This window comes from Aythya fuligula, chromosome 13, assembly GCF_009819795.1.
Source record: "Aythya fuligula isolate bAytFul2 chromosome 13, bAytFul2.pri, whole genome shotgun sequence".
Lineage (NCBI taxonomy): Eukaryota > Metazoa > Chordata > Aves > Anseriformes > Anatidae > Aythya > Aythya fuligula.
This window is the reverse complement of record NC_045571.1, coordinates 8001597-8022304: the sequence shown is the minus strand read 5'-3', so window position 1 is coordinate 8022304 and position 20708 is coordinate 8001597. Positions and strand designations below refer to the sequence as shown.

General features: G+C 52.3%; 1 protein-coding gene across 1 annotated transcript; it reads left to right on the top strand.

Moving 5' to 3' along the window:
• The first annotated feature begins 4125 nt into the window (after positions 1–4125).
• On the top strand, positions 4126–10073 carry HMGB3 (high mobility group box 3). The gene is made up of 5 exons (XM_032196311.1): positions 4126–4207; positions 6912–7068; positions 7558–7697; positions 8187–8361; positions 8936–10073. The coding sequence occupies exons 2-5, from the start codon at positions 6919–6921 to the stop codon at positions 9077–9079; spliced, it is 609 nt and encodes a 202-aa protein (XP_032052202.1). The 5' UTR covers positions 4126–4207; positions 6912–6918; the 3' UTR covers positions 9080–10073.
• The last annotated feature ends 10635 nt before the right edge of the window (positions 10074–20708 follow it).

Here is a 20708-nt window from a genome sequence, read left to right as displayed (position 1 = left end):
AGCTGGTGTGCTGGAGCTGCACTGCTGCAAACCCTGGGGCTGGTGGAAAGGAGCCTTGTGCTGCTGCCACCCCCCAGCAGAGATGGGTCGCCCCCTCTGCAGTGTTTCTGCAGGGCCTCGAGCACATCTCGAGCGTGCTGACGTGGGTTATCCAGGTTGCTTGAATAAACATGTCACAGGGACAGAGCTACATGCTTGGTAGAGATGAATATTTATCAGAGGTGTTTTCATGAACTTCCTCACCCCGTGCACAGCCGGCGTGTGTCATCTTGTTTTTCCTGTGACCCGCTGCACCCTGTAGGTATTGTAGGTGATGCTACCTGGGATCGATACCGTCAACACAAGCAGCACGCTGCTCCGACCGCCATTGGACAAACCCAGTAAGGACACGGCATCAACTCGAATCTGCTGGTAGGCTGAAATCATCCTGAACGCTGCAAATGCACAGCAAAACTAGCCTGAGGTCAAGTACGAGGTGATGTCAGGCAAGCTTTCCACATCAAGGCAACCCGGACTCAGGCTGGGAAGCTTGTTAAAGGTCTTGAGGAATAATCTTTTACGCTGAGTTGTTGCCCTGCAGGATCCCTCTGAGGCACTTGTGGTTTCACTGGTAGGAAGGGGATGGTCGAGGGGCAATGTCTGAATGGCTGGATGAACCACGGAGCTGCTCAGTGCTGGTGAAGATGCAGTTTCCTTACTATACTCATCACACGGGTGGTTCCAGAAAGATCAGTTATCACTCTGGTCCTTTTCAATGCTTCTGATTTCTGAGCAGCTGAAATACACGATGGGCCGTGCTTTGCTAGCGATCTGACACAACTGGAGCAGGATAGACAGAGCTGTGAGAAGGCCGCCCTCACCAAGCTGTGGCTGGTGTTCAGATGAGATCTGGCTGTTGGCAGAGGAACAGGTAAACTTACTGTAGTCCTCAGGCAATTTGGGGGAGCAGAAAAAAGAGTTTCATTTTGTAACTGGATGATTTTCCTGAATTTAAAGTGTATCTATGTATAATCGATTGATTTGTCCAAGGAGACCTTGGTGACTCCAGACTCTTTCAATGCAGCCTCCCTGTTCTAATCATCCCTAGCTGATGAGGAGATGTCATTCCATGCTGGCAGGTAGTGACTTGGCCTCAACAGTTTCCAGCTCTGTTGTTTCCTGGACCAACACGATCTACACGGAAGGGAAGCCTTCAGTGCTTGGCGACATCACCTGGAGGGGACTTGGCAGGGAATCTTCTCAGCAACAAGCTACTGGAAGTATTTGAAGCTGTCTGCTTGCTTTGGGACCTTGGATTAAATTTTATGTCTCAGTCCTTATATTCAAGATGCTGCCTAGCTTGGGTCTTGCTGTGGGATGCTGATGTATGGTTGTTGGTTGGTTATGGCTGATGGGTTGGTTAAAAACATGGCATGTGCTTGCAAAATAAAACCTGTCTGTAGCAGTCATGGGGGGCATCAGGTCAGATCTTTCTGAAGAGTAGGTACACCACTGTACATCGAGCTCTCCCTGCATCCTGGGACCATTGCAAACCTTACGAGAGCTGGGCACACAGAAGTTTCTTTTAGGTTTGGTTTTCTTCTCATGCTTTCTAGAGCATGACAAGCATGCCCTTATGTCTGTAATATTAAAAAAAAAAAAAAGAGGAGGAAACCCCTAAAACTTGCCAAACCTGCACCTATAGGAGATATGGAACAAATCCACTCCCTCTCCTCACCAAAGTTAATGAGACAGAGGTGTTTTGAGCAGGAGAGTAGGACTGGTCTGCTGGTGAGCTGCTGTCAAAAGAGATAGTCCTGGCTGTTCCCTTATGTACCCTCCTTTGCCTTGGCTCTGGGACTCACCTAGCTCCTTGGCACTTGGTTCAGCTCACTAATCCAGCAGAAAATTAAACAGGGAGGGCTTGCTTCAGGGTTTAGTTTATTTTTTGTTAGGTTAGTGAGCTGCACTGGCTCCTGTAGGACTCGGGAAGGCCGGAGCCAGGGGGCAGGAGGAATTGGGATTGCGTGGCCTGGAAGAGGTTGCAGCAAAGGGCTGAATTTGCTCAGCCAACTTTCTAGGCTGTTTTCTTGGTGCAGCACAGCAAAGTGCTTAGACACGGGTGGCCAGGTGCGATGCACGGGGCAGAGGGCACTGAAGGAGGATTTGTTTCAGCAGAGGCAATTCGGGAGGTGAGTACAAGCGTTCCCTGGGGGGTTATGTTCACCCGTTTGTTACACAGCCCTCCGCTGCTTTCAAAACCATGCTGGGACAAAACTTTAAACCCAGCTGTCTCTCAGCTACCAAAATATCTCCTTTGCCCCTTGGCCAGCTGTCAAAACTTTCCCGGCCTTCCTAGAACAAGCGTCTTAGGGAATGTTTCTCCTGGCTTATGAGAAATAGGAGGGATGCTCGGGAGATGACTAGCAGGACTGCACATTTGATGCCAGGTGCTGGTCCTGAGCAAGCTCCTCAACAGTCCGTCCATCTGGGCTGCTCCCAGCTTGGTGTGCTCTTTAGGACGAGATCATGGTTTGAGGAAGAAAGTGTTCCAGAGCAAGAATTCACACAGCTCCAGAGCCAAGGGAAAAAAAAAAAAAAAAAAAGCCTTAATTATTCAACTAGTTTGAAACACTTTAAAGTATCCCTAAAAATAGGTGAGAGGGATGTTTGTCAGCTACAAAGAGATTATCCTGCAGTAGCATTCCTTGTCTTATTTTATGATGATGCTACAGAATACAGTCCCTCAGGTAGCCTCATTAATGTTTATGAATGAGCCCCTTGTTTTAAACTTTTGGTGTTAGAATGTGGAAATAGGGCGCGAGGCTAGTAAGACTGGTTTTACCATCCACGCTTTGGAAAGCCCAAGGACACGCGTGTGAGGTCTCAATAAACCTTGGCGGTTCTGCGTAGGGATGACAAGGGGATTTGGGCGTTTGTTAGACGGGCTGGGAAGGTGCACCCCGAGGGAGATATGCAGGCAGGACTCGGGCTAAAATCCGCCGTGAAATTCTGCGCCCTTCCCAGCGGATCTGTCAGCAGGAGGCTGGCACTCCTCTGTGCCTCATCAGGCAGTTTGTGTTGGTCTCTTCCAGCAAAGGCAACCTGTGGCCCTGTTGTCAGAGCCATAAGCCCTTAGCTGGGGCAGTGCCTGGCGAACCCTGCTGCCTGGCAGCACCTCAGCCCAGGGTGGAGGCTTCTTTGCGCTATCTGCTCCCTAAAGAGGGCAACTGTTTCTTCTGCCTATCTTAAAGGAGGGTGGCAGTTGCGCCCAGCCCATAACAGTATGCAGTGGTTTCTGAGTCTTACCGCTCCAGCCTTAAAATAACAGCTCTTTTTTTCCGAGCCAACCAACAATTGTGGTCAGCCACTAATACCAGTTCAGCCCTTCGGCAGCTGCCCTATGGGAAGCAGCTCTTGCAAGGCAGCTGAAGGAGACCTCGGCCCCAGAGCTGGGCTCGTTTCAGCCCACTTGCGTGTGTGGAGATTCCCTTGCACGCAGCCAGCCTCTGTAACAGCCACCAACTCCTCGAAAGCTAATATCAACCAGATTGTGGAAGTGGGCTGGAAATCGTAACTCCGGCGAGGCGCGGCGGTGCTTTTACTCGCTGAACGAGCGGGCGAAGCCCCGCAGCTCCTTTCCATCGCGTGCAGCGCCTGTCATCGGGCTAGATTTTGGACTCGGCTCCTTTGCCGTCCCGCACAGCGGTGCCCGGCCCTGCGAACAGCCCCGCTGACATCGCAACCGGGCCCTGGCGGCTCCGGGGCACGCACCGCACACAGCAGCGCCTGCCGGGGGGGCTTCCCACGACCTCCTCGGGGGCCGCAGCACCCCTCCTCTTTGCAGGTCCCCCCCCGGGACCCCCCGCCCCGGGTTGGGGCGCTCCGCGCCCGGCCCCACGTGGCGCGCTAAGGACGCGGGCGCGCCCCCGCGCCAAACTTTTCCCGGGGGCGCGCCGCCGCCGCCTCGCCCCCGTTCCCTCCCCGGCGGGCGCCCAGTTTTGAATGAACGGCCTCGGCGGCGGCGGCCAATGGGCGCGGGGCGGCGCTTAATATTCATGAGGCGGCGGGCCAATGAGCGGGCGAGGAGGTTGTTTTAAACGGCGGAGCCCCGCAGCCAATCAGGCCGCTCTCGTAGGCAGCCAACGCGAGGCTGAGCCGCGCCGCGCCGAGCCCCGCGCCGTGCCCTGCGCTCCAGCTCCCGGCCACACTGCCGCGAACAATACAGGTACGTGCGGCCCCGCCGCAACTTTTCGGGGGGCGGCTGCCCCCTGCCCTGCCCCGCCGCCGCCCCGCCCTGCCCCGCCGCCTTCCCTCGCCTCCTTCTTTTCCCCCGCCGCCTTGGTTTTTATTTTTTTATTATTATTTTTTTCCTCCTTTCCTTCCTTTTTCCCCGTTTTTTTTTTTTTTAAATGATAATAATATTTTTTTTTTTTCTCCCCCCCAAAAAAAAAAGTTTCTTTCCCCACCCACCCCCTCCCTTCCCAGCGTCGCACGGGGAGAGCAGCGCGCGGGTTGCTGCAGCGGGCAGGCGGCGGGGCTCCGGGGGAGCCGCGTTTGCCCCCCGCCCTCCGCCCCTGCCCCTCGGGGGGTCGCCCCCCGGCGCCGCCTGCCCCCGGTGCAGCCCCGTTTCCCCGCGCCGTGCCGCCGGGAGGAACATGGCTGGTGCGGTAACTACACCGGGACTATAACTCCTCTTCTCCCCCGCATGGGCAGGGATTTTTCGCCGCCGCCCGGCAAAACGCGCGGCGCCCTCGGCTTTTATTTGCCCCCCTTTCCCCCCGGGTGGGGATGGCCGGGGCTGGCGGCTGGGGGGGAAAGTTGCCGGCCGTGCGCAGTGCCGTGCCCGCTGTTTATTCTGCATTAATATGGCTGTCGCTTTAGCATCTGACAGGGATAAACCCTGCGCGCTGCGCCCGTGTGTCCCGGCGAAACAGTTTTTTTTTCGGCCCCGCCGCCTCCCGGCTCCCCCGGTGGCTTCGCCTCCGCCCCCGCCGCCCTTCCCCTACCCGGCCCGGGCCTTTTTGCGGGGCTGAGCCCCCGGCCGAGCCCCGCATCGCCTCTTCCCCGCGCCGCGCCGCCCGTGCTGTGGGCATTAACATGGCTGGCGCTGGAGAGCCCGGCGAAGGGAAGAAAGACGTGTAAGCAGCGCAGCGATGGGGAGGGGGGTCGCGGCGGGGGAAATCTCCCCCCAGGCGCCCCGCCGGGGGCTCAAACCTTTCGCTTTCGCCCCGGTTCCTCTCTCCCCACCTCGCCGTGCCCTTCTCCGGCCCCGGGGGGGGCTCGGGGGGCCTTTTCGCACTTTTTTTCCTGGCGGCGCGGAGGAGCGTAGCCGCGGCTATAATGGCTGCACGGGAGCCTTTGTTACAGAGTATTGCGCTAGGCAGGCTCCGGGAAGGGGGGGGGGGGGGGGGGGGGGGGGAGGTGGAAGCGCCTCCAACCCGCTCCCCGGCCCCAGCCCCGGCCCCGCAGCCCCCCGCAGCCCCGGGGGGGCGGCAGCGGGGGGGTCCCCGCTCGGCGGGGGCGGCGTTTTGGCGGGGGCCGGGGGCGGCGGCGGGCGCGGGGGGCGAGCGCGGCGGAGGAGGGGGGTGCGCGGCTTTGTTCGGCGGCGGCGGCGCCGGGAGAAGCCATCTTAGCGAGCGGCGCCGGCCCTGGGCGCCCAGCGCGGCCGCCGCCGAAGCCGCTCCCCCCGGTGGCACCGGGCCCCGCCGGCGGAGGGGTCCCCCCGGCCGCCCCCACGGCCGCCGCCCGGCCCCCCGCCGCCCCCTAGCCCGCCGGCCCGCCGCATTTCAGGGGCACTTTCTTTCATCGCGAGGCGCTTCACAAAATGGAAGATGAATTATTAGGGGACGGCCGCCCCGCCGCTCGGCGCGGGGCCCCCCCCCACACACCCTCCCCCCGCTCCGCCGCCCCGGCCCCCGGCCCCCTCCGCCCGCAGGTGCCCGCGCCCCGCTCCGGCCGCCGGCGGTGACCTTGGCCGGGGAAGGGAGGAGGAGGGGGGTGAAAGGGGGGGGCGAGAAGATGGCGGGAGGGGAGGCCGGGACGACCGCGGGCTCGCTCGCCCCAAACTTTGCTCGCCCGAAGCCCCCGAGCCCGGCTGCGGGTGGCGCACGGCGCGGGTCGGCGCTGGAGCGCCCGCATCGGGCCGGGAGCGCGGCGGTGCCAGGGCACTGCTCGGGGCTGCTGCGCTCCGCCGGGCTGTCCTGCCTCGCCGGGGGCGAAAAGTTGGAGGGGAGGACACGGCCCGAAAGTTGGCGTCTTCCTCGCAGCGAGTGGCCGCTCACGTCCCGCTCCGTTCTTGCTGCGGTGCCGGGCACGGAGCGTGGTGGCACTCGGTGGCACTTGGTGGAGCAAGACCACGCGTGGCTCCCCACGCACGTCCCATTGTGTTTCAGACTGGACGTTCTTCGCCCAACTCCTTATCTGTCGAGGTTATTGCACTTCCCCGGGAGGAATAACCCTCCCTACCTGGGCAGCAGCTGCGATCATGGGAATTCCCCTACTGAAGGGACGAGGCTCAGGCCAGCACTGTGTGCACTGCTCAAGCCCCAGCGTGGTAGCCAACTAAAATATTTTATATTAGTTCATATATAATGCTTGCTGGGCAGGATTTAATATGTATTTAATGTATTTAATAGCCTGTCTTTGGACACGCTGTAAATATATTGGTGTAAAACTTAAATCCAATGACCAATTTCACTTAGCATAGCCTTCAATCCAAGTCATAAGGAGGAATAATTTTAAGTTTCCACATGGGGGACAGCAAGAGGTATTGGGGGACAGGAAGGAAACATATATAACTGATGGGAGCATGACTGCTACACTGCTGCGTGTGGATGTATGTGTGTATATACAAACATTTGCACATTATACACACGCACATTCACATGTACACGTGTTCACTTGTTACTTTATTCCCGTCTTCCCTACAGAGTCAAGATGGCTAAAGGTGACCCGAAGAAGCCCAAGGGCAAGATGTCTGCCTATGCCTTCTTTGTGCAGACGTGCCGTGAGGAACACAAGAAAAAGAACCCAGAGGTTCCAGTCAACTTTGCAGAGTTTTCCAAGAAGTGCTCAGAGAGGTGGAAGGTACCTTAATTTGTGGCTTCTTGAAGTGACAAGTTCTTGCTAGTGTGGCATACATACGCTTGAACACAGAGGACTCCTGTGATGTTTGTGTGTGTGTACTGTGGCCACTGATGTGATGCTGCTGTAAGAATTGTGGAGGCTTCAGCCCATGGCATTTGCCCATTTAAGTGCTTCCACTACAGTCTGGGCTTTCTTCTGATTTCCAAGCAGTGCTCTTAAGTGGTCACCTCCCTCAAGACTCATGTCCGCAAGGGGGACCATGGTTGTATGTGTGCCATTCCAGCCATTTTCCTCTTGCTCGTTGTGCCAGCTGTGGCTGCTGTGCCTAGTACAGGACCTTCGTCCCCATGTGGTCCAGTTAGAAAACAAACAAATTCAGAAACGCCCCTGTCGAGTTGGTACGTGTTGGCTTGTTTACTTAAAGTTTGCCAGCTATTGAACAGTTGGGTAATCACGTGGTTTGGTGTCTTGTTTTTTTTTGTTTTTCAGACCATGTCAAGCAAGGAGAAGGCTAAATTTGATGAAATGGCAAAGGCTGATAAGGTACGATATGATAGAGAAATGAAGGACTATGGACCAGCTAAGGGTGGCAAGAAGAAGAAGGACCCCAATGCCCCAAAACGACCACCGTAAGTGACCGAGGCGTGAAATGCAGAAACATAACTTTGATTTATCTTGAAGTACTTGTGACCTGCCTTTGTGTTAACCATAAAATAAGTAGATGGGATATACTGTTGGTATAGAAGTACTGGTAGTACTGACATTGTCTTGTAAGCAGCTTGTACTCTTGAGCATGTAGAGTGCCAGCAGGAGTTGTCAGGTCTTGGTACCCTTAAACTCGCAGTGATGAAAGACACAGAAATGACTGAAGTCTTGCTGCGACCCTATCTAAGATGAAATTGGGGAGGGGTGGGGATAAAGAACACTTAATAAGAACAGCATTGGGTGAAAGTTGTGTGTCTGACCCTCAGTAAAATCAAAATGTATACTGAAAAAATAACTACTTGTTAGCTGCATGTGAGTGTACGTATGAATTCTATGGGTGATGGGTGGGTGAACAGGGTGCTGCTTGGGCATACTGCCGTGGTGCTCACTGTCCTCTGGTGCTTCTTTCCAAGGTCTGGCTTCTTCCTGTTCTGTTCAGAGTTCCGCCCCAAGATCAAGTCCACAAACCCTGGCATATCCATTGGGGATGTAGCAAAGAAACTTGGTGAAATGTGGAACAACCTCAGTGATGGGGAAAAGCAGCCTTATAACAATAAGGCAGCTAAGCTGAAGGAGAAGTACGAGAAGGTAAGGCTAGCTTTTTCCTTGTCTCTTCCGTATGGGCTCTTGTGTTAGAGTGCTTCTATATGATAGACCAAGCTGAGGTGGCCCCAGTGCAACGAGCAACTCTCCCATGTAGAGCTGTTGGCAGGTAGACGTGTTCTCAGTGTGCTGTGTAGCCAAACTTTGAGTTGTGGCTGGACATACTTTGGGGCAGAGTAGGTTAGAGGCATGCAGGTGAATTCCAGTGGCACAGAAATTCCCCAAACAAAGCGCAACAGCAGCTGCTCGTGCTGCTACAGCAAAGAGTTTGCTGTGCTGTTACAGGAGCTCTGTCCTGTTAGCAGGAAACTTCTAAGAGAAGTTGGGTTCTCTTACTTCTCCTCCTCAGAAAAGTAACTGTGAACGCAGGGCTCAAGTCCTCCGTAGTCTGGGGGCAGCCAAATACGCTCGAGTGTCTGCATACCTGTACGCTGGCTGCCTCCCCTCTTGGGGATGCAGCTGCAGAAAGCCAGTCCCTTCACCTTAACGCCCGCTGCTGTACAAATGCTTGATGTGTTTGCTACTTAGAGCAAATTAAGACATCCCCTTGACTTTGCAGGATGTTGCAGACTACAAGTCTAAAGGAAAGTTTGATGGCGCAAAGGGAGCAGCAACCAAAGCTGCTCGGAAAAAGGTAGAGGAAGAAGACGAAGAGGAGGAGGAGGATGAAGAAGAGGAGGATGAAGATGATGATGACGAATAAAACTGTACAATACTTGTCTCCATGTGAATACCATAGAGTAGGGGAAACACCGTAAATGAAGCACCTCTTATTTGAGATGGTGTCTCTTGCCCTTATTAGGCTTAATTAAAAAAAAAAAAATTGGATTCCGATCGCGTTGTAGTTTCTAAAAGTGCTCTAGAAATTGTAACTGGTTTACATGAAGTGGCCATGGGTGTAGTGAGCACCCTGAAACTGTATCAAAGTTGTACATATTTCCAAACATTTTTAAAATGAAAAGGCGCTCTAGTGTTCTCCTAACTCTGTGCACTTTGCTGTTGGTGTAACAAAGCATTTAAAAATGTTTCAAGCATTTTTTTAATTTGTAAGGTGGTGTTACTATATGGTTATTGGCTAGAAAATCCTGGGTTATAAACTGTACATATCTATAGTTTGTAAAAACTAGACAGATTCTTGTGGTACATGCTTAGAGTTATGATGCCTTAGAGGAGCAGTGATTACTGGGAAAGGCTGTACGTTCCACGGGGTGCCATGGCCCAAAGCATGCACTGTGAGGGTAGATCTATTTACACTACAGTGGGCGTCCATTTAGCTTAAAGTTGTCTTTCTGTATATAGTGAAATAGCATTCTGCTGCCATTCTTAGTTGTGGAAGGGGGTTCAGCTGGCATGAGAAGTGTATGGATTTTTTTAGTTAAGTGCGGTAGTTTTTAAACTGAAACTGTAGACATCTCTTCATCGTCAACTAAGTGAAGAGCCAGTGCAGCAACTGAAGTTCAAAAACACTCTGTACTTAAACAAATTTGCAACGTTCTGTTTTTTTTGTATGTTTAGAATGCTGAAATGTTTTTGAAGCAAAATAAACAGTATTACATTTTTAAAACTGTTCTTGACAACACTCTAAATTTCTGGTTTAAAAGGATCTTAACAACAGCGAGAAAGAGGTTCATTTTGAAGTCTGTGGCATCCCTCAGGGCTGGTGACTTAGGAAACATTCTGACTCAAGGATTAAAAAATAAAAAATAATTAAATAAATGGTGGCCAGCCAAAACTGGCTGAATTGAAAGAGATGGCTGCTCCAGCTAATATGCAATCGTAACTGTTTATGGCTGAGTGGCATAAGATGCTATGCAAGTTTGAACTTTATTACTTGAACTTGGGAGCCTAAATGAACATTCATGACGTAATTGTTTGTTTGTGTGTGTATATAGCAGCATTCAGAGATGCAGAGAAAGGTAGGTGGCTAGGAATGAGGCTGACACCATGGAATAAGTATAAAAGCATAGTTTGGATTTTTTTTTTTTTTTTTCAGTTGTGTTGGGTAAATTTATGGCCCAAATGCATTGCTGTACATATTAAAATGTGCCTTTTTTGTCCTGTGTTAAACTGTTTCAGACTTGTGGTTTTTTCTAGCATCTTAATTCATGGCAGGAGCGAGGCGCCTAGTCGATCTCCCTGCTGCGTAGGAGCGTGGCACAGGTACTGGGGCTGTGTCCGTCCTCTGACACAAGCCCAAACGTGACTTGGGTGCCGTGGGGTGGGAGATGATGGCAGGTCTCTTTCCCCGTTAGTGACCCTCTGGCACTGGAAAGAGCAGGTCCTTGACAATCCCAACCTGGGGGTGTTTCGCAGCCCTGGGGAGGGAGCGGTACCGCTCGGTCTCCGTCTGCTGGCTCTAACCCTGCTCTTCCCCAGCAGTGGTAGCACAGGGAAGGGAAGGCAAGCACCCCTTCGTGCTCCTTCTGTGGCTCGGTGTTTGCTTGGCAGCCAGGAGGAGATGGGCGTGAGGAGGTACTTGCATTAACAGCAGGTCGAAGAGGCGCGCTGCCATGCACAGCTGACTTAAGAGGACAGGGTAACTCATTAGTGTAAACTCTGGGTATGGGCTGCTGCCACGGCTTCCTTTGAGCCAAATTGCAGATTAATGAGGGCCAGGCTTACAGGCAGTAAAAATAATTCGAATGTGGATAAAACAGCTTCATTGCCTAATTGGGTACATGTCTGGCTTTCTGTGACTTCTCAATAACCATAGTGTCTTGGCAAAACTGAGCCTGATCTAATGTTGAGATGGGCTACAACCTGAAAGCAAAAACAAGCAGTGCTGGGTATCAGATGAAGCCAGCTAATAAACTTTTATGGAACATAGCAACATGTGGCAAGTTTTTTTTTAAGGCTAAGTTTTGGTTGGATCACTTAGAAATATTTCCATAATTGCTTAATTATGGCAATTCTTAGTGTCTTTAATGAACAACAACAAAAAGCAAGTGTGAAATTGGCTCCCAGTTTATGGGAAGTTGTGCTTTAAAAGCCTGAATAAAAACTGCATCTGGAAAAGAAATAGATGCCCTTGTATTCCCTACCCTTTCCATGTGACTCGTGTCGTGAGGGAGAAGACAACTGGAGATGCCAGCACGTGGAAACTTGATGGGAAGTGGTGGAGCAGAAGAGAAAAGCAATGGCATCGTTTCAGGAGCTCTAATGCTGTTTCTATTGTCTAGTTGGCAAAATCTCCCCTTAGCCACATATGGGAATTAGTGTAGATCACTGCTGTGCAAATCGAGCTTGGCTTTGAATTAACTGCTAGTGAGCTGAGCCCCAATTGATAGTATTAGCAAATAAGAACTAGAGCTGACACCTCTTTGTCTTAGTTGTATTGGAAATCTATCGAGTTGCAGGGCTTGATTAAGGTCTTGGACCTTCCCGTGCACCTCTTCCTGCTCGGCACATTCCTGAAATATGGCATGCCTGGGGGATGCTGTTCAATACAAGGCTAGCACAGGACTCTGGGGACTGGAATTTGGGTACTGCAGATGTAGTGATGCTGCTGCTCCCCCCCCTGAATGCGCTACCATTGATAAACACCACAGTGTGAATGTACATAAATAGCACAGGATTTTCCCCCTGCTCCACCACTGCTGCTTTTTGTGTTTGGAGACATTGTCATCTCAGTTATTGGGAGCTGCTTAATTCCACACAGCTCTGTTTTTTTGACAGAGCACCCCCTAAATGTTTTGAGATGCTTGTGTTGCAAAGCAGGCGCCGCTTCTCCTTTGGGCTGCCATGCAGCTAAAACTTCTTGCTCAACTTCACTCCAGAGCCATGCAGAGTAAATGTGTCTCTTATTAACTCTGCTAGATGCAGGGAAGGGTAACGATAAAACAGATTGAGGGAGGGGAAGGATGGAGAGAGCCTTGCTCTTGAGTGAATTTGCTGGAGCTGACTGAGAGGAGGCTTTCGGTTCCCAAATGCGATGTGTTGCATCCCCCCGTGTGGGCTGTAAGGCAGGCTGTGAGTGCAAGGAGCTCCCTTGGGGAAGGGTTGGGGACCCCTCTCTGGATGCCTAAAATATGGGGTGGCAGAGGGGCAACTGTAGGTTTTCCTCAAAGGGAGAGCACTGTGGGTAGAGCCTTCTGCTTCCCAAAATAAGCCCAGCAGCGTGTTGGTGAGAGCAGGGGATGCAGACCAGCAGTACAGGTTCGTTGGTACCCTAATGCGTCTGTGGGGAAGCAGTGCATTAATTCCTCTGTAATAAAATTAATTAAAAATCCTGGTCCGAACGCACGTTGAGTCAATTAGCAGTAAACAGCTCCCGCTCTAGCAGAGGTCCGCAGGAAGGTGGGAGCCTGCGCTGGGGATACCGACGGAGTCACAACACCTCCGTGTCTGTTCCCTCTGAAGGGCTGGTTGGGCAGCTTTATTTATTCCCAATAAATGCTGCCCTACAAAACCCCATTTGGGGTTGAAATGGGGAAAGCCCATTTGCCCCAGGAAACCCCAAACAAGCCCTATCTGAGGGATTTTGGAAGTGTTCTTGGACGAGGAGGAGTGGCCGTCAGCAGTGACATGTTTGTTTCTCTCTGCTAGGGCTGTGCCAGGTTTTAATGCAATAAACTGAATTGCAAATCGTGGCCGTGCTGGAGAGCAAAGCAGAGGGACCCGCTCACCAGGCAGCTGCTCTGTGAGCATGATTCAGCTTGTGGCAAAAAACGGGCAGCGTTTCTGGCAGGGTTTGTGTGCCCTGCGAGGAAAACCTGGCAGGGTTACTGCCTGGCTTATACTTGGTGACCCACAAGCATCCGATCCCCCTGTTGGGGCTGGTATGGATGTAATAAAGCGAGATGAGGGCATAGGGTGGCTCCCGGGCTGTGCTAACGGCCTCATTCAGAGCTGGGGCTGCCAAGGGCTTGCCCTGAGGCCACCTGGGTCCCTAAGTGGGGCAGGAGCAGGTGAGAGGACGCCTGTCGTGTAACCGCCCCCTGGCAAGGGGCGATTTCACATCGCTGGCTGAATCCAACAGGCAGGAAAATCGCCTTCAGGAGCCGAGAGCTGCTGGGGGGAGTCCCGAAGGTGTTTGCTGCTGGCTCCTGAGCCCTGCAGTGCCACTGCTCTGCCCCCAGATCTGGCACCTCTCGGCCGGGTGCTCCCCTGCACGCCTGTTTCTCCCCAGTCCCTCCCCTTAGAAACCTCCCAGGGGTACTTGAAGTGGGAAAAAAGCTCTTTTTTAACATTAATGAGATGTGTCCTGGCTTTGTTTGTTAGAGCCTATTACCTGTAAGTGGTTTTAACTGCTGCTTTGTGAAGCTTGGGGTGTGCTTTATGTTGGTGTAGAAAATGAACACGCGTGGCAGGTGTGGGGGATTGCTTGATTCTCGCCTGCTTAAATACATCGGGGTGGTGGTTGCTTCTTGTAAGCCTCAGGGCTCAGGCTGGGCATCCTCCTTGGCCTGGGCTTCATCAGCTGGTTGCTGGTTCCCTGTGGCTGCGAGCCCTCATCCTGCCCACGGTCACTGCCCTGCAGCAGGGAGAGGGAAAGGAAACGCGCTGGGTCTGCAGCGGGTTTATCTCATTGCTTTGGGCAGTAACTTAATTTTTGCAAGCTGCTGGGAGCACACTGTAAGGTGAGGAACCAGCACAAGCCTCAAAGAGAGCCCTTTCTTCAAGGCCTTGTTAGGAAATGGGGTAGGACCTGAGGAAATGGCACTGAGCTGTTAGATTGAAGATCTCGCTGTCGGTGATGCTGACCCTGGGGGGCACCGCTGCTGGTGCACAGCTGGTTTTGGGGTCCCTTAGGGGCTGTGGAGCTGTGAAAGCCGGGCTGTGGGAGATCTCACTGTCTCCCCCAGCATTTTACCTGGAGGGAAAGCTCTGTTAGAGGCTCAGCCCTTCGCCTTTCCTGTTAAAACGCGATTACTCACCTGCGGGAGCACGAGGAAGTACCCTGCAAACCCAGCCCAGACTGCACTCGACACTCCTAACTTACTGGAAGGTAAAAAATAAATAAATATACATTTAAAAAAGCAAAAACTGCTCAACAGGCAGGGATGGAGGTGACAGTGACAGTGCCGTGGGGGTGGCCGAGGGACAGGGAGTCTTGGGTTTGGGTCTGGGTAGAAGGGAGCGGGTGGTCTCATGTGGGTCTGCTGGGGTCTGTGCTCAGGTCTTGCATGGGCAATGGGCACTTCCAGGGGTTTGAATGCATTCAGTGGGAGACAACTCCTAAATAAGAGGGTTTTTCCTTATTTATGTACTCGCTCCAGACTCTTTGCCTCTTTCCCCTCATCCTCAAGGCACACGCGGCGCTCGGTGTGTGTGTGACACGGCTGCGCAGGGGCTCCCTCTGTGACTTCTGCCTTTCGTGGGGGAGAAATGCGTCCAGGAAGGCGCAGGGCCCTGATGACAGGAACCAAGTGCTGCTAAATACGGACATCCCTTTTTGGACTAAAAAGTCCTTTTTGTACCATGCATATTTCCCCTGTTAATCATTTCCTTTTGTTCCTTGCAAACTTTGGTCTTCCGAGTTGTAGGGGGAATTATGGCTGCCCCGTTTGTCAACTTTCCTTTCGTTAACCCGTGTGGTTGCTGTTTTCTTTTCATCCTTGCACTCTGGTTACTCACGCTTTTCTTTCCCTTTTTTTTTTAAAAACTGTCATATTTGGCCTCGGCCCCGTCTTGAAATATTGGGGATTTTACAGGCCATTGAGCTTGCTTGGTCCTGTTCACCGCTTTTGTGCCCAACTAATTGGCTTGATAACGAAGGTGAAGCGCTTCTCCTTCGAGGTGAAACATGAGGATGGGAGGGAGAAATATTTGGAAAAATATTCGGGCCGGGTGAGCCGAACGCATCAGGAATCAGCCAGGGCTCAGACAAAGTAGGGGATTAGGAGTCTGGGGTGGGAGAGCCACACGGACATCTGGAAGCCTGCTGGGCTCGGGCTGCAGGCACCGAGAGGCATCCACATCTTCCATATCTCCATAGATGCCTTCCAAAATAATAAAAATGTTAAAAATAAATAAATAAATAAAATTTTATTTGCCCTGCCCTCCCCAGGTGGGAGCCTGGGTCACAGAGCCCCAGTGGGTGTGGGACAGGTTGGGGTTTTCTCTCTTTTAATTGGTGATGAAACATGAATGTGTGTGTGTATATATATATATATACACACACATATATATTTTTTTAAATGTTGGAAAAGGAATTCTGAATATACTGATGTGTTGTGAACACGAGTAGCCAAATAGTAGCTTCTTAGTTTCTTCTTTTTCCCCCTCCCAGAAGCCATCTCTCTACCTGTGGCTCAGCGTGTGCTCTGCTCCTCCATCCTCCTCCTTCACCTCTGGGGCTTTGTTGTGCTCCCATTTCCATCCCTGCCCGCACTTTGTACCAGGTACACACACACATAAAAGCAAACCAGCTCCTTTCCTTGGTGCTGGTGTCATGGAGAGCTGGCGTGTCACCCCATGGCAGCAGAGGTTGTGGGGTGGAGAGGTTGAGGCCAGGGGAACATTTTCCCCAAAAAGCACCTGGAGCTCCAGCACCATGCCAGGGATGCTCCTGTGGCCGGGAGTTTGCGTTCCCCTTGTCCTCAGCCCCGAGGAGAGCCTAAAGCCTCAGTCAATAATAAGCTTATAAGGCAGTAAATCTTGGTAATGAGAAAAACAGAAGACGGCATCTGCTCAACACGGCGGTGCTGTGTATGGTTGGGTAAACAGCTACTGAAACCAGTCGCCTGTTGTCGCGGGGGTTACAGCCAGAGAGCCTGGCAAGACTGGTGGGGTTTGGGGGTGCTCTGGAGGAAAAAGGGTAAAAGCAGGGGAACGTTTTGGCATCCCTGTCACACCTTCAGAGATGTTGAAATGAGATGCGCCGGTGGGTGACAGGAGCATGGGGAGGAGTGGGACATGCAGGCAGTGGCAGTGTCCCTGTCCCCATCCCACACCCGTGCTGGGGGTCCCACCCCGTGCCCACCCTGGTTTGCAAACCCGGTTAGCCAGGTCTGTGAATCCAGGGGAGGAGGGGAAAGGTCTGGGGAAGGGATCTGCATGTGATGCGCACTGCCTTTATGAATTGGGTCTTTAATAATTTACATTACCAGTTTAATACTTTGAATACAAATTATCTCGCCCATATGCTGTGCTGACAAACATAAAAATGGAGTAATCAAAGCTGTAATAGCACTACAGCAAAAAGACATAAAATGCCACTAGAAGGCTTAGGATAAATTATTGCCTGCACACGCTAGCTCTATGGCTCCCTGGTGCCAGTGGATGCATTGCAATTTCTTTCTCAGACTTTGCGTTTGGGCTTGAGGACTGGTGCTGTACTGGGAGCAGCGCCTGAGCTTCTGCTTAACAAAGAGGAGGAAAGGAAAAGGCTCGGACCCGTTTGATAAACGCCGCAATTTCAATTCTGCCCTGGCGGTTCATGGGCTGCGAAGAAAATATAGCCCTCGTCTTCGTAGGGAGCCCCTTCTTCCTCCGGCAGGGTTATTTGCATGTATTATAAACAGCAGTGTTGGCTTGCCATCTTCAGGCAGCAGAAACGCACTGCACAGCATCCCTGCGCATCCCCGGTGCTGCTGGACCCCCGCAGCTGCTGTGGCTCTGTGCTTCTTCCCAAAAAAATCACCAGCGGGGGGGCTCCGGCAGCACCAAGACCCTCACCGAAGGCAGGGGAGCGGGGCAGCTCGTCCCTTGGGGCCCCGGCACCGCGAGGGCTTTCGCTGCCCACGCAGGGGAGCGTGTCCCTGTCTCCAGCTCCGCAAAGAAGTTTTGGGCGGATCGGGACCGCAATGAGAAACATCCCCGTCCTCATCTGGAGCAGGATTTTCAGCACAAAGGGCTTTATGAGACTCACAAAGCGTGGCATCTGGTTCTGCATGCGAGGTAAGTGTTTCCCCCTTTTTGTGTTTCGTTCCCCATCCGGCTGCTGACCCTCCCCATGCCCTTGGGCGTGCGCCATCTCCAGCCCACGCCTTCAGGTGATGGCAATGCGGCCACCTCCTCCACGTGGCTTGTAACAAATCTGCAGCATCCGATGGGAAAAGCCCCAAAATCTGTGGCTAGAAATGCACTTTTCTGCAAGCTTCTCTGATATGACAGCTCCAGGACCTTCCTTCAAGCCCCACTTGGTTATTCTGGAGATCTTTGCGTATTCTCACACTTTAATAATGTCCTTAAAGCTTCTCCTGGAGAGGCTGAGTAAATTCATCCCAGGTCTTTCCTTTGGGGGAAGCAAAACCAAGCCAAACCCCAAGACCACAGCCTGGGGCTGGGGATGCCAGCTTTGGGCAAGGCTCCCACCACAGCACAGGCAGCCCTGGAGCCTGGTTTTGCTGCACACGCAGCCTCTTTTTCTGTCTGCATCTCCCTTTTTTTTTTTTGTCTCCCTTTTTTTAAAGGACTCTGCATCCAAGGCTGCCGCGTGGCGATGTTATTGTTAGCAGTGATTTCTATTTCCATAGCTCCGGGAGGCAGAGATCAGAGTCGTGCTGGGCTGAACGCTGCACGTACCGTAACAAAAAGGCAGTCGTGGTGCCAAACAACTTCCAGCCTCCTCCTTAATGTAAGGACCGTGGAATTAAGATTGCCATAGCAACATCTTGCTCATATTGCATGTATAGATATGACTTGTCAGTCTTGTGTGTGTGTGTGTGTGTGTGTATGTATACAAACCCTAAATATCTCTGGCACCTTTTTCTGCTGTTGGGTTGATGCCTCGTGTGTTACAGATCTCGGTGCTCTTCCCCCACCACATCCAGGCTTTCCATCCTCCTGGTCTCTGCGTTTCCATCCGCTGTTTTCAAGCAAGCCAGCTGCCAGGAACGCGATCAGTGCCTGTGTGCTCCTATCGATGCTTTCACCCAGCAATTTGCAGAGCTCCCTGCCTGTAATCAGCGGCCGAAAGCACCACGCTTCGTAGGAGGAAACATCTGGGATGGCTGCTGGATCCGGGCAGGCTGTTTCCCATGAGGATGATGAAAATGAGCCTTTGCTAATGGGGTAACTGAGCCCCTTGCTGACACGCAGCGAGGGTGTCATTAGGACACTTCTTGCACTGTGGCTGGTGATGAGCGTGTTAGTGCCCAGAGCTCTAAACCAGCCTTTTTGTTGGGGCTGAGGCACAGCCAAGGTACAAGCTCAGCTCCCTTTTCTGAATGCAGCTGGTGGGGAACTGGGGGAGGGCCTGTGGTGTCCAAAAGCTGCCCTCCAGCCATTCCCTAAATGGGGCAGGACCCCAGGCTTGTGGCTGGGAGGAAGAAAGGGCAGAGTAAGGGAGGAGAGGGGCTGAGAGCCACGGGGAGCAGCAGGAGGCACCCCACAGCATCCCTGCCTGCGGGAGGATGGGCAGGAGGACAAACAGGGACATTGTGCCCTCTCCCCTCCTCTCCTTGATTTATTGTCCTGCTGTGGGACACCAAACACCTTGAGTAACTCGTGTGCTGTTGGGCAACGTAGGAGAAAAGCTTTTCTCAGAAAATAAAGCCCTTAGAAGAATTCTTGTTGGCCACAAAATACGTCAACTGAATCTGAACCTTCCTGGCCTGACAAAATGGGGTGAAAAGGCTTTGGCCAAGGCCATACAAACCACGTGCACAGTTCAGCCTCTGCCATACAAACCATCCCGCTAGCAAAAGCCTTTTTGGCAAAGGGGGACTCTGGTGCTCCGTCCCACGGCAGCATTGCCCCTGTCACTGTGTACTCAGAGTCCCGAAGGAATACAAAGTTTTCCTTCTTTCCCTTGCCATTTACTGCAGCTTTGGGCAATTGGGCTGAATGAGCAGGCTTTTCGGGTGCCAGACAAAAAAGCCCATTAAGGGGCAGCGAAGTGTGCACACCGCATGGGGCCGGGGCTGTGGGGACGAAGCAGGAGGGGGCTGGACATGAGGCTGGTGGTTTGTCCTGAGTTTCCGTGGCATAAATGGACCCGTTTGTGTGTCTGTCTCTCCTGCAGAGGCCACTCTGGATTTCCCAGCCTGGTGTTGCTGGATCCGACCCCTTCCTGGGGGCTGCAGAAGGGCCGGTAATTATTTTGGTAAGCATGAAGAGCTCCCTTGAGCCAGCCAAGGGAAATGGATATGTCGCTGCCACTAAGCAGGCTCAGCCAAAAGGACAAGATAAATCGGCCCTAAATATGCCAAACAGCATAGTGGCATTTGTGGAGAACAACCGTTATCTTTGTGTAGTTGACAAAAGTTAATTGTCTCTTTTGCACTGACAAAAATCAGTGTAGCAGTCAGCCTGTCCCCGTGTAGGGGGGGGGAAATCCTCCATTTATAAGCAATTCATTAAGCAGCATTAAAGCTGTCTCTGAAGACAAAATAATCTTTTTAAAGAGGACTCAAGGTACTGAGAAGGAAGATTAATGCCTCAGCTACTTTTCAATTATGCAGGTTTTCAGTTGTTAGGGTGTACCTGGATTAACTCTTCCTGAGCTGAGCACCTTGGCAGGCACTGTGCTGATGGGCAATGCTCTGCACCTAAAAATAAAAAATAAATAAAAGGTTTGGGAATATTTTGCACCAATTGCGTTCTGTTTGGTCGTGGTGTTTGTACCTGTAACCTCAACTCTGTGCCATGGGAGCCAAGGAGCTGATTGCTGACCCTAATTCAGTTTCCTTCTCTTGTGATCATACGTGCAATCCTTGCACGATCAAATGAGCCTGAATGCCTCCAACACGCTGCAGGTATTTTTCTTTAGTGTGATTTACGTCAGAGTTTCTGGCACAGCGTAATTAGAAAAGGTCTCATTGATACCCCCACCGCCGTTTCTTTCCTTGCCGCCGCTTCCTCGAGCACCAGACTTCTCTTAATTGAAGCAGTGACGAGTCCATTTAGCAGGAAGGTGGGAGGAAGCAGCCTGAGAACGATTCATCTAAATCACCCCGCCGATGCAAACAGTTGCTCACTACATCTATCATAATTTCTTCCAAGTGTCGTATGAGAGATTAGTGGCTGTATCCATGCAGATGCACGCGCGTGCCCGGCACAGCTACCCAGACCTGCTCGTCTAGGGCAGAAAAAGACAGCTTTGTGCAGGTGTCAGTTCTGCACCAAAAGAAAAACCTTTTTGTTATTGTTATTATTTTGGAAATACATCTCCCTCCACTTCACACTGCTGTGCTAGGAAATATTTTTAAGTGTAAGTGAGGCCAAAATCTTTGCTGGGCAGCTTTGGTGCTCCTGTGGGTGCCCTGGCCTGGGAGAGAACCAACAGAAGTCCCCCTGCCCTGAGGCTGGGGGGGAGCAGTGGGGGTTGATGTTAATTCTCTTCCAGTTACTCAGCAATCAGCTGATAACCAGTCCGTATCAGTAGGCAAAACTACACCAGACGTCTCAGCTCAGCAATCTCCTCGCTGTGGGACTGGAAGGCAGTG